This window comes from Mus caroli, unplaced genomic scaffold, assembly GCF_978045245.1.
Source record: "Mus caroli unplaced genomic scaffold, Mus_caroli_1 scaffold_9, whole genome shotgun sequence".
NCBI lineage: Eukaryota > Metazoa > Chordata > Mammalia > Rodentia > Muridae > Mus > Mus caroli.
The window spans coordinates 65,793,168-65,807,815 of NW_028227264.1; the positions used below are offsets into that span (position 1 = coordinate 65,793,168).

At 51.5% G+C, this 14,648-nt stretch overlaps 2 protein-coding genes across 2 annotated transcripts; one reads left to right on the forward strand and one right to left on the reverse strand.

Moving 5' to 3' along the window:
- Positions 1-1,241: 1,241 nt before the first annotated feature.
- Positions 1,242-6,999, forward strand: Egr2 (early growth response 2). Its single transcript, XM_021175071.2, has 3 exons — positions 1,242-1,340; positions 3,907-4,015; positions 5,339-6,999. Exons 1-3 carry the CDS (start codon positions 1,242-1,244, stop codon positions 6,580-6,582), a joined length of 1,452 nt encoding a protein of 483 aa, XP_021030730.2. The 3' UTR covers positions 6,583-6,999.
- A 3,723-nt stretch (positions 7,000-10,722) lies between these two features.
- Ado (2-aminoethanethiol dioxygenase) lies at positions 10,723-14,645 on the reverse strand. The gene has a single exon (XM_029482836.2). The coding sequence runs from the start codon at positions 14,299-14,301 to the stop codon at positions 13,531-13,533; it is 771 nt and encodes a 256-aa protein (XP_029338696.2). The 5' UTR covers positions 14,302-14,645; the 3' UTR covers positions 10,723-13,530.
- Positions 14,646-14,648: the final 3 nt, after the last annotated feature.

Here is a 14,648-nt window from a genome sequence, read left to right on the forward strand (position 1 = left end):
TCAGGGTTCTTCCTCTCCCTAGAACAGAATCACACCCCCTGCCTTCCTCTTACCCCTCCTTGCCTCCAGGAAGGATACCATGGGGTTGGGTTCTCTTAAGACAGCAGCATTAATATGCTTGGTCATTCCTTCCCTGGAACAGGTCTGCAGAGTGCTACATTGAAAGTCTCCCTCTCCCTGCAGGGGTCTGTCTCTAACAGCCCCCTCTCTCTTGCCTTTAGCCACCCTCTACTACAACCTCAGCTTCACTTTCCTCTGAAATGCCAAAGCAAGATGAAATTGATGAAGTAGGCTTGTTCTTCTCTAATGGGGTGAGCCAGGCTTTCTGAGCACCCCACACAGTGACCAGGGAAAGGGACTTGGATTCTGAAGACCGGGCAGCAGATTTGAACTGGACCACCAATCACCAGCTGCGAGACTTTAGGCAAGTTCTTTTAGCTTTCCTGAACTCATCTGTCTAAGCTCGCTGGGGCTGGCTTGAAATATGTGCTCTTGATTTTGTTCCATTATCTACGCTGCCCATATTTAAAGGTTTGTACTTTTTTTTTAAGGGGAGGAAGAAAGGGGAGTATGGGGTGGGGGTAAGTAAGGCTATCACAGACTGGTTCTCCTCCGATGTTCTGGAAGGGCTGAGAGAGGGACTGGCCCCGGGCATCCTTCAGAGCCTGGCCTGCCTCAGGGCAGCTAGCTTCTATTAGCACCTGCCTCCCCTCCCCCATGTTTAGCCATAGTTGGGTCCAGCGAAGCTCTTAAGGGTAGGTGAGAGAGTTCTTGGAAGGTTCAGCTTCCACAGGGTCCCCCCCCCCCCGCTCCCTCTTTCTAGACTCCTTGATGGTACGGAACCACTTCTCTTACCCTCACTGTCCTCCTGCGCGAAGGTTGGTAGCGGCAATCCGCCAGCTTCCCGCGCTCCAGTCAGTTCTACCATCATCGGACGTCCTGCCCTGGGCTGGCTTCCCTGCTCCCCGTTCTCTCCGCCGCCCGGGAGCTCCCCCTCGGGGCGGCGCGAGGCGGCAGCCCGCGGGGTTGGTGACAGCGCGGGGGAGAGGGGCGGCTGCTGCAATCCTCCCGCCCACGTGCACCGACGGCAGCGAAGCTCCAGCAGTCGCCAGGGCCCGCGCCTCCCGCGCGGGTGGGTGCTTCACCTCTGGGGCTGGTGGGGGACCCATAACCTGAGCCCCACCGCCGGGACTTCTATTTGCATAACCCGACCCCCCCTTTCTTCCCGACCCAGGCTGGAGATGAGAGTCGGGCTCCCCACCGAGGCGTCGTCTTGCCTGTGGTCAGCGCGGGGGCCGCGGGACTGGCCGGAGCGCAGGCGGAGCGGGCTGGCGCACGTGGTAAGAGCGCGGCTATTTCTTCCTTTTCTCCCCCCTCTCTCTTAGAAACAGGGCTTTGCAGGGTTTTTAAGAGGGTGGGACACCCACAGAGGTTTCGCTGAGCGTCCTCTCCTGTCCCCTTTGAATTTGATCCCCAATTGGAAAGGAGATCGCGCGCAGAGCACGATCGAGAAACTTTCCCAGATAATGCTTTTGGGCGTTTGAAGTCATGGCGAGGACCATTCCCGGGAGAACAACTTTCACGGTTGGCACGAGTAGAACAGCGCTGCTCAGAGAGCGGCGACAAGCCGGCTCCTGGTGGCACTGGGGCTCCCCTGACCACCGTACTCCAAGAGGGCAGGAGCCGGCGCGCTGCGGCCGCGGGCACCGCAGGTGATGGGCGGGAGAGCGCCTGCAGCGCCGCGCTCCCTCCACGGCGTGGCGCCGTGGCTCCTGCCCGCTGGGGATCCTCGCTGCTCCGGGTAGCGTGGGTCAAGAAAGAGAACAGCCTAGCCCGGCCTGGATCCCTTTTCTGCGGGACTTTGAAGCTGAGAAGGGCAGGGCAGTTTCCCAGCTTGCGTCGGCTATTCCAAGCTACGTAGATCCTGGAGCCTCGGGCTTGGGTACCCTGCCGCAGCCAGAGCGCATCGGAAGCGGGCTGGGCGCGTGGGGGAGGTGGGAACCGAGTGTCCGGAGGGCCAGCAATTTTAGCTCTCTTAAAAGTGTTTGGTCATTTAACAGGAAGTTTTCTACTGGAAGGGCTTGTTTATCTATTGACTTATTTATTTGCAGGGGAAAACAAGTGTGGGGGCCACGGTGACCAGAAACTGTGCCATTTGTTGTCACTCAGCGCAGAGGAAGCTCTAAGCAAGGGGGTGGGGGGGACTATTCCTGGGGTAGACCTTAGGCGCGGGTGGTAGGATGTACCCCCCGCCGTGTGTGTGTGTGTGTGGGGGGGGGTGTTGGTGAGTTGTGAAGATGAAGACAGTGTCTTCCTAGGATATCCTGACTGTCGCCAGGCAGGCAGGCAGGCGCACACACGCGCGCTGTCAAGAGGGAGGAGGTGTGTAGTGTGTAGCGTAAGGTGTGTTGAGTGGGTTTGTAAGAGGGCAGCGGAGGAGGGAGAGTGTGTAGCGGAAGTGGAGCGAGCGTGGTGTGTGTGTGTGCGCGCGCGTGTGTGTGTGCGTGTGTGTGTGTATGCGCATCAGGCAGGGTGAGTGTCCAAGCCTCCATCTGGTCGCCCCCACGCAGCGGACCGCCCAGACACGCCGGGAAGGGCGCCCGCTCTGAGCAGCAGCTGGAGGGGAGGGGGCGGGGAGAGCGCGGGCAGAGGGAGGGGGCGCCTCCGGCCGAGGATCTTTCTCCCCGAAGCTCCCGCAGCTCTTCTGCTCCATTCTCTACCCTAAGCCCTACCCTCAAGTTACCTAAAAATACTTAAACAAACAAACAGCCCAGACCTGTTCCGTTTTCACTCCTGTATAAATAGCACAGACTTTCCAAAAAAGCAAGACCGCATTTACTCTTATCACCAGACACTACTTTCCACCGTGTAATTCAGAAAAAGGCAGTCAGCTTCCGTGAGTGCGGGTAATTTTTTTCTCTCTCTCTCTTTTTTTCTCTGTCTCTCTCTCTCTTTTTTTCTTTTGCTTGCGGTTTTGAGCTGCCAAGAAAGTGAAGGAGGGGTTTGACTGTAGTGTCTCGGCAGCGCTCGGTTTTCTTTCCGAAGTTTAATTTTCCGGAATGGCTCCCAAACAAGGGCCGGGGAGGCGGAGCCGCCACTACCGGATCTTCTCCTTTTTTGGAAAGTCTCGGAGAACCGGAATTCCTCCCCGCCCCAAGAGACAGAGCAACCAGCGCGGCCGCCGAGGGTGAACCCACGGCGGCCGCGCCAGGGTCGGTGCTCGCGCCTTCCTCCCGCTGAACTCTGCAGTCCGGAGTCCCCGCTGCAGGCAGGGGCCGAGAGCCCCAGACCCGGGCGGTTGTCCACCGGCTACAAATCGTTCCTGGCGAGCTCAGCGGAGCCCGCGCAGCCAAGCCCGTATGCAAATTGGCCATGTGACGGCAAAAGCTGCCAGGCCCAGCCCTGTTCCTCAGTCCATATATGGGCAGCGACGTCACGGGTATTGAAGACCTGCCCATAAATACTCCGAGCCTAACACTTTCCGTCTGAGAGAGCAGCGATTGATTAATAGCTGGGCGAGGGGGACACACTGACTGTTATAATAACACTACACCAGCAACTCTTGGCTCCCCAACAGCCGGATCACAGGCAGGAGAGAGTCAGTGACGGATAGACATTTTTTTTTTCTTTAAGAAGCCAACAACTTGGTTGCTAGTTTTATTTCTGTTAGATTTTTTTTTTTTTGGTGTGTGTGTATGTGTTGTGGTGGTCTTTTCTAAGTGTGGAGGGCAAAAGGAGATACCATCCTAGGCTCAGTTCAACCCCTCTCCAAAAAAAAAAAAAAAACGGCTTCTCTGGCGCTCCAGGTAGCGAGGGAGTTGGGTCTCCAGGTTGTGCGAGGAGCAAATGATGACCGCCAAGGCCGTAGACAAAATCCCAGTAACTCTCAGTGGTTTTATGCACCAGCTGCCTGACAGCCTCTACCCGGTGGAAGACCTCGCCGCCTCGTCGGTGACCATCTTCCCCAATGGTGAACTGGGAGGCCCCTTTGACCAGATGAACGGAGTGGCGGGAGGTAAGCCGCGTGTCTTCTTCGGAGCTTGTGGGTGGGGAGCGGTGGGTGTGGGGGACTTGGAGGGGAGAATGGGGACTTGAGGTGGACGGCGCTGACCACACTGGCTCTGAAGATTGGGAGTAGGTGCAGGGGGAGCGGAAAAAGGTAGACTAGGGCTCCCGAGCCGTGCGCGCCGGCAGATGCACCTGGTCACCAAAAGCCACCCGCATGCCTGTAGCTCCGGGCGCGCCCAGCTTTGGCTAGGCGCAGGGTTAAAGCATCGTCTCCTGGTCCTTGAAGCAGGTCCATCAGCCGGACTCTGCGCTACTGGGCTAGGGTTAAAGAGATGGGAAAGTTCAGCAGTCGGGTTAGAGCTGCGCGTCTGGAGAGCTAAGTGGCAGGGGAGCGCTTAGGAAGCGCGCGGGCAGCGCTCTCTGGGCAGAGCCCACTCCCGGAGGATCTCCCAAGCGCGTTGCGCTTCTGGGGTGGCTGGGAGGCACCACCCAACTTGCGCATCGCCCCAAAGTGAACAGGGTTAACAAGCCGAGGCGGCGGAGCAGGGCAAGTAACAGCGAGAAGCGGCAAGGAGAATGCGTAGGGAGGCCCGCGCTGGCACCGGTGTGCGCCAGGTTCCTTGGGGATGCTGTGTAAAGTCTTCTTCCTCAGCCCCCGCGCCTTCCTAGAAGCCCAGCCTCTTAGTCTTAGGCTAAGGCAGGGATGCGCGGGTGTCGGGCTTGGTCGAGGATGTTGGGAGGGAAGGGAACCCTAGACTCCTTCCTCCGCTGCCCGGGTTCACACTGGCAGTCATCAGCTGAAGCGCAGCGGGAGAGGGAGGGGGAGGTGGCACCAGGAATTAGCAGCAAGAACATCACCCACCCACTTACCCATTCTGGGGTTCCCCTCTCTCGCGGCTGGCACCTTCTCTGTACCGCCTGGGATTGATTGGTCGGCTCTTTTTACTGGCGTCTATATGGTTGCCTCGGCGGTAAGACCACAAGGCAAAGGAGTGGGAGAGAAGTCCGAGGCAGATGGGAAATTGTTTGATATTGTTGCTGCTATTGGGTGTTTTTATTGGGGACTAGAGTCACAGATGGCCGGGAGATGGAAGCAGGAAGGGGCATGCCCTGCTTCTTGGAGATACAGTTTTTGAGTTCCAGACTCTGCCTAACTTCTTACTGTCTCTCCAGGCCTCAGTTTCCCCACCTGTTGCTCTGTAGTGTTGGAATCATGAAACGGGGATTGCCATGTGTGTGTGTGTGCCTGCGCGTCAGCATGCATGTATGTGAATTAGTTCTTGCCTGTATTCTCATTGTCCCACCTTTTCCCTGACTTTTCCCTTCCCAGATGGCATGATCAACATTGACATGACTGGAGAGAAGAGACCCCTGGATCTTCCGTATCCGAGTAGCTTCGCTCCCATCTCTGCACCTAGAAACCAGACCTTCACTTACATGGGCAAATTCTCCATTGACCCACAGTACCCTGGTGCCAGCTGCTACCCAGAAGGTATCATCAATATTGTGAGTGCGGGCATCTTGCAAGGGGTCACCCCTCCAGCTTCAACCACAGCCTCCTCCAGCGTCACCTCCGCCTCCCCCAACCCACTGGCCACGGGACCCCTGGGTGTGTGTACCATGTCCCAGACTCAGCCTGAACTGGACCACCTGTACTCTCCGCCACCACCTCCTCCTCCTTATTCGGGCTGTACAGGAGATCTCTACCAGGATCCTTCAGCATTCTTATCGCCGCCACCCACCACTTCCACCTCCTCTCTGGCCTACCAGCCACCTCCTTCCTACCCATCCCCCAAGCCAGCTATGGACCCAGGTCTCATTCCTATGATCCCAGACTATCCTGGATTTTTTCCATCTCCATGCCAGAGAGATCCACACGGTGCCGCTGGCCCGGATCGAAAGCCGTTTCCCTGTCCTCTGGACTCCCTGCGGGTCCCCCCTCCACTCACGCCACTCTCTACCATCCGTAATTTTACTCTGGGGGGTCCCGGTGCTGGAGTCACTGGACCAGGAGCAAGTGGAGGCGGTGAGGGACCTCGGCTGCCTGGCAGCGGGTCTGCAGCAGTGACTGCCACCCCTTATAATCCGCACCACCTGCCATTGCGGCCCATCCTGCGACCTCGAAAGTACCCCAACAGGCCCAGCAAGACGCCAGTGCACGAAAGGCCCTATCCCTGCCCAGCAGAAGGTTGTGACAGGAGGTTCTCACGCTCTGATGAGCTGACCAGGCACATCCGAATCCACACGGGCCACAAGCCCTTCCAGTGTCGGATCTGCATGCGAAACTTCAGCCGAAGTGACCACCTTACTACTCACATCCGAACCCACACCGGGGAGAAGCCCTTTGCCTGTGACTATTGTGGCCGCAAGTTTGCAAGGAGTGACGAAAGGAAGCGCCACACCAAGATCCACCTTCGGCAAAAGGAACGGAAGAGCAGTGCTCCCTCTGCACCTGCATCTGCCCAGTCTTCAGCCTCTGGTCCTGGGGGCTCGCAGGCCGGAGGCAGCCTGTGCGGTAACAGCGCCATTGGAGGACCACTGGCCTCCTGCACCTCTCGAACCAGGACACCTTGAGATGAAGCTCTGGTTGACACACCAGTTTCTCCAGGCCCCAGAGGCCCTCCGTCCTAGCTGCAAACACTACCACCCTTCCCTGTTCCTCCCCATGATCCCGTGATCCTGGGCAAAGGACCTTGATGGAGCCCAGCTCTGTCCCACCTTTTCGCGGACGGCCTTCTGAAAACTTAGGCCATTTGAAGGGAGTTGACTGCCACTCCCAAGAAATGGGGGAGCAAGAAGAGGGGTGGGTGAGGGCCCCTGGCCTACAGGGCTGCACTCTGACCCTGACTGAGAGATGTCTGACTATGGTCTGCTAGCCCTTTCCTTTGGCCCTGGATGCCAGTTGCTCTGAGACTTTTTCTACAATAGGTTGGGAGTTGCTGATTCCTTTGATCGAGGACAGCGGAAAAGACTAAATTAAAGCAAAACTGATGTGGCACTTTAATGGCTTGGGACTGACTTGGGGGTGGGGGTGGGGAGTTGTACAGTGAGCAGAGCCTCATCCTGGCTGCTGCACTCTGGCCCTAGAGCAGTGAATGGAGGTTTCTCTGGCCATCTCAACCCTTAAGCAATATGTCCTAAAAACTCAAGAGAATGGAAGTGCAATGTCGGGCAGGACAAAGCAATATTGGCTCCTTTTTTTGTTGTTGTTGAGGAACAAAGATTATTTTTTCAGTGTATATCCATTTAGATTTTGTGTATTTTTGATGTGCACTGCTCTCCGAGTTCTGAACCTTCGGGAAAAAAAATGTAAAGCATTTATGATCTCTTGAAATGAGTCAAAGGTTAACTAACTTATTTAAAGGGGGACGTACATAGGATGCATGCAGTGAGTGGTGTTGCAAGTGTCCTCTGTGCCTTGTGTGATGTGGGCAGTGTTAACAGGGTCTGCATGTGTACAGGATGCCTTACTATGGGAACAGAGAAATCACTCCCTGGGTTTAAGTATGGCTGTATATTTCTGCCTATTAATATTTGGAATTTTTTTAGAAAGTATATTTTTGTATGCTCTGTTTTGTGACTTAAACGTGTTACCTTTGTAGTCAAATTTCAGGTGGGAATGTGCTTCAGTGTCACTGCCGCTGATCTGTTTGGTTAGTAGCTCTTAATAGTTGTGGAGAGATAAACAATCTATTCTAACATAAAAAAAACCACTAACTGGAGTTCAGATAATGGATGGCTTATTGACTATGGTGTAAATAAATACTTTTCAACAATATTCTGGTTGCAGAAATCATTTCTGAAGTACTTACTGGGTGGAGTTAAAATAGTTATTGACATCTGAGAACTAGGAACAAACACCGCTTTAGTGTGAGGGGTTTAGCACAAGCCCTCCATGTTCCCTTGCTGGCCTGTGGATAACAAGCCCTAGCTAGTCTTCAGGGATTTCCCGCTGAGTTAGTGAGGAGGCCTTCTGACTCACTGTTCTGTCCCCTGTAACAGCCTATAGCTTCTCTCTGCTCCTGAGTGGGCTCTGGAAAATAAATACTTACAAGCAAGTGCCCACTCAAAGATGACACCCCCAGAGCTGCTTTCAGAACTCTGACCACGGCCTAGAACTTGAGTTGTGGCTTTGTGGAAAGTGTGGCAGCGTGGTCAAATTAGAAATGACTTTCTGAGTTCCAGGATTAATCTTACAACCACAGGAAACTTTTTCAAAGAGCTATCATTCCTTCAGATCAAACCTGCTCAGACACCGCTGATGCCAGCATGAATGAGACGGCTTCAGGAATTACCCCAGGACTCATTTCTCTCCAGTCCTGGCATCTCAGATGGTTGCCCATGTTTGGTGGGATCATTTGTCCCAAGCTTGGTGGATCTAGAAATGATTCTCAAAATAGCTTAAGATAGGTAGACACGAGGCTGTAAAACTCCAAGGCAATCTAAACTTATTAGGTAAGCTGCCTCCCCCAAGACACCAGATTATAAAACTCTTAAGGTTTTTTTTTTTTTTTTTTTTTTAAACTGGGAACCTTTTGATTTTCTTTTAAACACAAAAACATCTGACCTACCTACTTGTGTTATGCTTGTTGGCATCTTTACTCTGAAAATCTGGACCTCAAAATTTATAATGTCCACTGCTCCTTATGCAATGTAATCTGTGGGTGTAGTCACACTGCTCAGCCTCAACAGAAAACCCCTCCCTTGCTTCTGGTCCCTGTAAAGTCCCTGAGGCTGATGGCTACTAATTGAGGGCTTGTATTTTACAGTGGTGGTCACATCTTTGGCCCTCAACAGCACAAGGATAGGAGATTCAATTTATGGAGGCCACTAGTGCCCCTCCCCAATCTCCTTCCTTTATCCCCCTTTCATGGGTATAGAAACTTCTTTCCAGAACTCCTAAATAGAAATATCAAAACCTTTAGTGTGAGATGGTTTCCTTATAATTTCCCACTGGACTCGGGCTTGTCAACTATCAAAACTATTATTGTTACTTATCCAATACCGGCAACTATAAAGCCACACCACATCGTGGTAACTTTCTCCTGCAAAACTTTCATTATTTAAAGATAGTACACACCTAAATTTTGTAGGTTTTAGCCATCTTTAAAATTTTAATTTTGGACCACATTCAATCAAGATCACCCAAGCCAGGATTTTAAAAGCAAGACTAAACATCACTTAAAGAACAAGACAAAAAGAACTCCCCATGCTAAAGCACACCGGTTATATAATTAGTTCCATCCTGGTGTGGTAGCAAACCTCCCCAACAAGCCATAAGATTCAGTACACCTGAATGCTCAGAGCTACCCTTTCTGCTTCTGTCCCCAGATACTTACATACCCAGTATCTTTAACCAACTTTCTCAGTTTAAAAGCATTCAGGTCAATTCTCATGACATTTAAAATTTTTGCCTAAGAAATCACCACAGAATGGTAAATTTGGTTCTTTTAATCCCTCCCCCGAACCCCCCCAAATGTTTCAGGTTTTGTGCAGAGAGATTCCTTAAAAGAGTCATGCCTGGGATGGTTTGCTTTGTATAACAGCTGATGAAACCTAAATAACTTCCTCAAGCCAGATTATTTAATATCCGTATCCTAACTGTTAACGAGACCGAGGCAAATCATTTCATAAAAGTTTTCAACTGTTGGAACAATTCAGCATGTGTGTGGAGGCAGGTAGACAGACTCCTAAATGTTGCCAGTCCAAATGGCAACCATCGAATTACTAAGACAAAAAAGAGATGAAAACACTTAAGCCTTAATATTTTCTTTCCTTTTAGATAAAAATTGACTTTGTTTTTTCTTGTTATTTTCTTTAGGTTAAATACAAAAGCAGCCTTTTCTGTTACAGCAAAATAGTGTAATTAGACATTAAATACTCGCAGATGTATTTTCAGTCGGCTTGCTTCAAAGACCACTCACAAGAAAACAAACCGCTTCTTGGTCTTTGGGGATCCGTAGGTCACTGGCTTTTGATACAGTACAACCTTATGGAATAAACTGTGAGTTTTCTACAATAATTAAAATAGTAATAGTAATGTTTCCCTTCTCCGCTTTGCAATAAGCAACATTATTTCTACATAATTTTCAACATGCTTTTATTTCCCGTAAGTACACACATTTTACTCAGAAACGTAAACACCCCTGCACTGTAAGACTGGGTATTGTTAAGAAATGATCTCCTTTGACAGCAGAAACCTCAGCGCAATGGACCAATCTGGGTTCTGTATAACCCTACACTCTGAATTCAGGCCTGCGGTAGAGCAGCAAACGCTGTCAGGAGAGTGGCAGAGTGCCCAAGTGGGGGTAACTGTCTCTCTGCTGGGCAGGACAGGAGAGCTAAAGCAGTTGACTCATTTGTCATCAGAGCAGGTAGGTTCACCCCAGATGTCAAGTTCAAGGAATCTACAAAACAATGCAAGGAGGGAGGGGGGAAGGGAAGGTGTACATTTTGACAGTCATGTTAAAAACTCAAGAGAACTCACTCCTATTAACATAGAAAACACATTACCTAAAAGGCAGGTTTTTTGTTGTTGTTGTTTTTTTGTTTTTTAATGTAATCAGCAGCATGTGGTCGTAAACCCATCAATTCTCAAAGGAGTAGGAAGGTATGAAAATCTTATATCGATATAACTGGTCACTGATAGAACTACAAGGTTGAAAAGGTTCAGTGTATTTAGACAGACAGACAGACAGACAGACAGCGTCTCTCCCAGGATCTAGTTATTGCATTTATTATTCGTCAGAACAGTTGAGTGACTTAACACCATTGTGCTCATTGGTCTTTGCTAAGGACAGGAGAAGGTACCTTTTATCCTACTTTCTAGACCACAATCTATATTGCCGACCTACAGGGAAACACAACAGCAGAAGTTATAGCTAGTAGGTTATGCATAGATGTGCAAGGATTTTTCTGCACATTTTATCTTAGTAACGAGCATATTCTTTCTCAAGTGGCTCATTAAAACGTATTACTGTTTTCACCGTAAGTTTACTCAGTTTATTAGTGAAATGACAGTTTCACTGTTCTTATTGAACTAATGAGGAACACAGTATTGCTGTTTTAGCTCAGAACAATTTCGTTACTCTTTTGAAAAGCACCTTAAGGTTTTCCTTCCAAACTGCTTATAACAAACCTTTAATATTTCCCCTCCTTCTTTTGCAATGAAGGCCTTCATAATAATTGTTATTACTAGCCCAATTCCAGGCTAGACTTCTACAGGCTCCATGAAAGGACCTCCAGAGTATGCTGTAGAGTACACATGACTCTCAACCATCCTTGTAAAGGAATCAACCTTTGCTGCAATTCAAAATCTGTATGTGGCTGAAAACCATACTCATTATTACCATTCTATGAAAATAGTCAAATCTAAAACCATCACTTCCTATCTACATGTTCATACGAGTGGCTCAAAGAGCTGCTTCGAGAGGATCCAAAGACATTTTAAAGAACATGATCAGAAAGAAATTGAACTCTAGCAGCCATGGTGGACGTGTTTGGGTGTTGCTCCTGTGTCAGGTTTAAAGCAGGTTTCCACTGGCCTGTTCTCATTTTTATCAAAATGAAACAAACAAAAAGCCACAAGCCAAGCCATCAATAATTTGCTGTCTCGTACCACTTTAATGACTGCACTGGGAACAGACACCCCTTCAGCCTGGATGTGTAACCTGGATACATGGAGTCAAAAGCAGTTTCCCTACCAGGTCAACAAACACTTGTCACCCATGACAGTAAGTCTCCATTTATTGCCGATATTATTATATTCTATTGCCACATGAGCCATCAGGAGAGCTTAGAAGACAGCTGGGCACATTTGATTTCTACAGTTTGTCTTTATGAAAAGGCCTGTGATAAAAAGGAATCCTATACATAGTAAACAGGGGAAACTGGTGGTCCATGGCCAGAATCGATAGACACATCTGTAAACATGGTAAAGGGACTGAGCCTCCGCCAGCCATAATACTGCAGCAGCACTAGGGTTTGCTGCAAGTGTTGGCATAGGTTTTAGTCTCCAATCTTGGTGCCCTAAATGGCTAAATTCTCAAGCATCTATTCCATGTATCCATTACATATGTGTGTGTGTACATACATATGTAAATGTGTATATATACATATTCATATGTTTTGTATACACACACATTTATATGATGGTGTCTCATGCATCCACGGTTCTGCTCAAATTCACTATGTAGCCAAGTCTGACCTTGACTTCTGATCCTCCTGCCTATATTTCCTAAATGCTGGGCCAATAGCTGTGTGCTACACTTGGTTTATGTGGTACTGAGGATTAAGCCCAGGGCTTCTTGCTTGCTTAGCCAGCAGCCTACATCCAGAGCCCCTTCCAGGGTACTACATGCTTTCTACCTCTTCCTGCAAGAGAAGGCAGTAGTAGCCAGCACTGGCTCTTGTTTAAGGGAGTGCTGGGACGCTATCTCCGGCAGCACAGCTGGAACCACACAGCTCCTCTGCAGGCTCCCTCCGCAGAGAACGCAAAAAAACCCCAAAAACCAAAACCAAAAAACCAGTCAAGAGTATCTTTCTCTTCTTTCATAGGAAGAAGCTGGAAGTAAATACGAGTATGGAATTCAACAGGTGGCCAGGGCCTTTACATTCAGTTATTTGGAAGCATAGCAGATTCAGCTCCTCTGAATCGTCTGGTTAGAAAACACATAATTATTGTATCATCTTTGAAGCACGTCAAGGAAAAAGTCAGCTGAGGATAATAATCGTCTTTGCTTTAAAGGCAAATCCCCAATAGCAACAAAAAAATCTGTTTAAACGACAGATCTTGAGACCCAAGGGAAAGATGAGCTGTAAGGGCCTGACAAGAGAATTCACGTTATGTGAGCTTCTTACTAAAGGTTACCTGAGTACACCAGAAGTGGCTACCAAGCCAGGGGAGGAAAGAAATCGTCCTCAACCGCACAGTTATGAGGGTGAACCCCAGTGCTAGAAAGATGTCTTTTCAGAACTCCTCACTTTAGATGCTGAGTAGTTTGTGTGTGTGTGTTTTAACCAAACGAATAACTAAAAAAAAAAAAGAAAACAAAAACAATTCAAGGTCATGCACAATCAGTAATAAATTAAACTATTAAGGGGCCATCGTGGGCACGAGAGAAAACAACTCTGAGTCATCGAAGGGAAGAGGGATTCAAAACTACTTAGTGTATTTTGTAGAGAATGAGAAACAAAAATGTTTTCGTTATGGCTTTAGGATGGAAGCGCTTTAGGGTCCCTGCCCGGTTCCCTTAAATCAAAGCCTTGGTGGCACTGACGATACCAGGAATCAACCTAGCCTTCCGCCCACCCACCCCCATAACCGTGCCCGGTGGTGGCTGTACTCCAGTGGGCCTTGTTCCCCAAGGTTCCTCAAGATGTGGCGCTGGTCACTCCAGTAAATCCATCGTCCAGGCGAGGGGGCGGAGAGAAGAGCCCTTATGGAAGGTAGAGGGCAGCCAGGCCTTTCTTGAGCAGGGCAGGGTACATCTTTGGCCCACAGTTCCCCGGGCGGCAGGAGCTTCAAGGTAGGACTTTGGGGCCTGGATAGGGCTCTCCCTCGCACCAGAAGTCGTCGGCCTGTGGTGTCTCCAGGAGCCACACTTCTCGGGGAAGGTCGCAGGCAGAGCCGGAAGCCTCCTTGGGTCTGATGGGCTCCACCACACGGTAATAGTGGCAGTCCCGGCCGTCGTCCGGGTCGTAGGGTGGGGCCAGGATGTCCAGGAAGGCAGCTGGCCCGTCCACAGCATCAATTTGGTGCAGGTTGTCCCGGTGTGGAGTGAGCACGCAGGGCCCACTGGCCTCGGTGTACTCGGCCCGGGAACGCAGCACGCCCGGTCGCACGGCCTCCCGCTCCAAGGGCTGCAGCGGGGGCTCGAACTGCTGCTCTGGCGGCGGCCGCCGATGCCCGGCCCCCGTGTCCAGCTTGTCCATGCAGCTGATGCGGACCGTGCCGTACAGCACCTTGAGCATACCGTGCATGCCCGGGTGGTCGTGCAGCGGGATGCACGTGCCGCTCTTGAGCAGGAACACGCCCAGGCTGAAGCCCTCCGTCTCGTAGATGTGCATGTAGGTGACCGGCGGGAGGTTGCGGGGCAGCGGCTGCGGCAGCGCCTTGCGCGGCGCGATGTTGAGGTCCTCGGCGCGCACCTGGGTCAGCAGGCTCTTGAGCAGGCTCAGGTTCTCCGGGAAGCCCGGCGCCGGCCCTTCGGAGCCCGTCGAGCCGCCGCGGAAGGTGAGACACGCCTGGCGAGCGATGCGCTGGATCAGGGAGGCCATGTTGTCGCGGGGCATGCTTGGCGCTTCCTGCGCGGCTCGCGGCCGGCCCGTTCCGCCTCTGCGCCGCCCCTTGCGGTCTCCGGCGGCCGCCACGGCTGCCCGCGCGGGCCCCCGCGCCAGGCGGGAGATCTCCCCGCAACAACCGGCCAGCGGGGCGCGCGGGGCCGCCTTGCACGGTCGCCCGCTTAGCGCGCCAATGGTCGGGCGCTTGCCCGCGCGCGAAGGCGAGTGCGCACGCGCACGGCCGCTGCCCGCACTCACGCTCCGGGGCCCAGGTTGGCGCTGGCGCGGGCCGTGCCAGGCGCTGCCTCACGCGCGGAGCTCCATTCACGCGGCCCACACCAACGACTACAGCCGGGCGC

Coding starts and splice junctions, on each gene's coding strand:
- Ado (XM_029482836.2), bottom strand. CDS start 14,301: ATGCCCCGCGACAACATGGCCTCCCTGATCCAGCGCATCGCTCGCCAG.
- Egr2 (XM_021175071.2), top strand. CDS start 1,242: ATGAGAGTCGGGCTCCCCACCGAGGCGTCGTCTTGCCTGTGGTCAGCG. Junction 1,341..3,906: donor GGAGCGGGCTGGCGCACGTG/GTAAGAGCGCGG, acceptor TTTATGCACCAG/CTGCCTGACAGCCTCTACCC. Junction 4,016..5,338: donor GATGAACGGAGTGGCGGGAG/GTAAGCCGCGTG, acceptor TTCCCTTCCCAG/ATGGCATGATCAACATTGAC.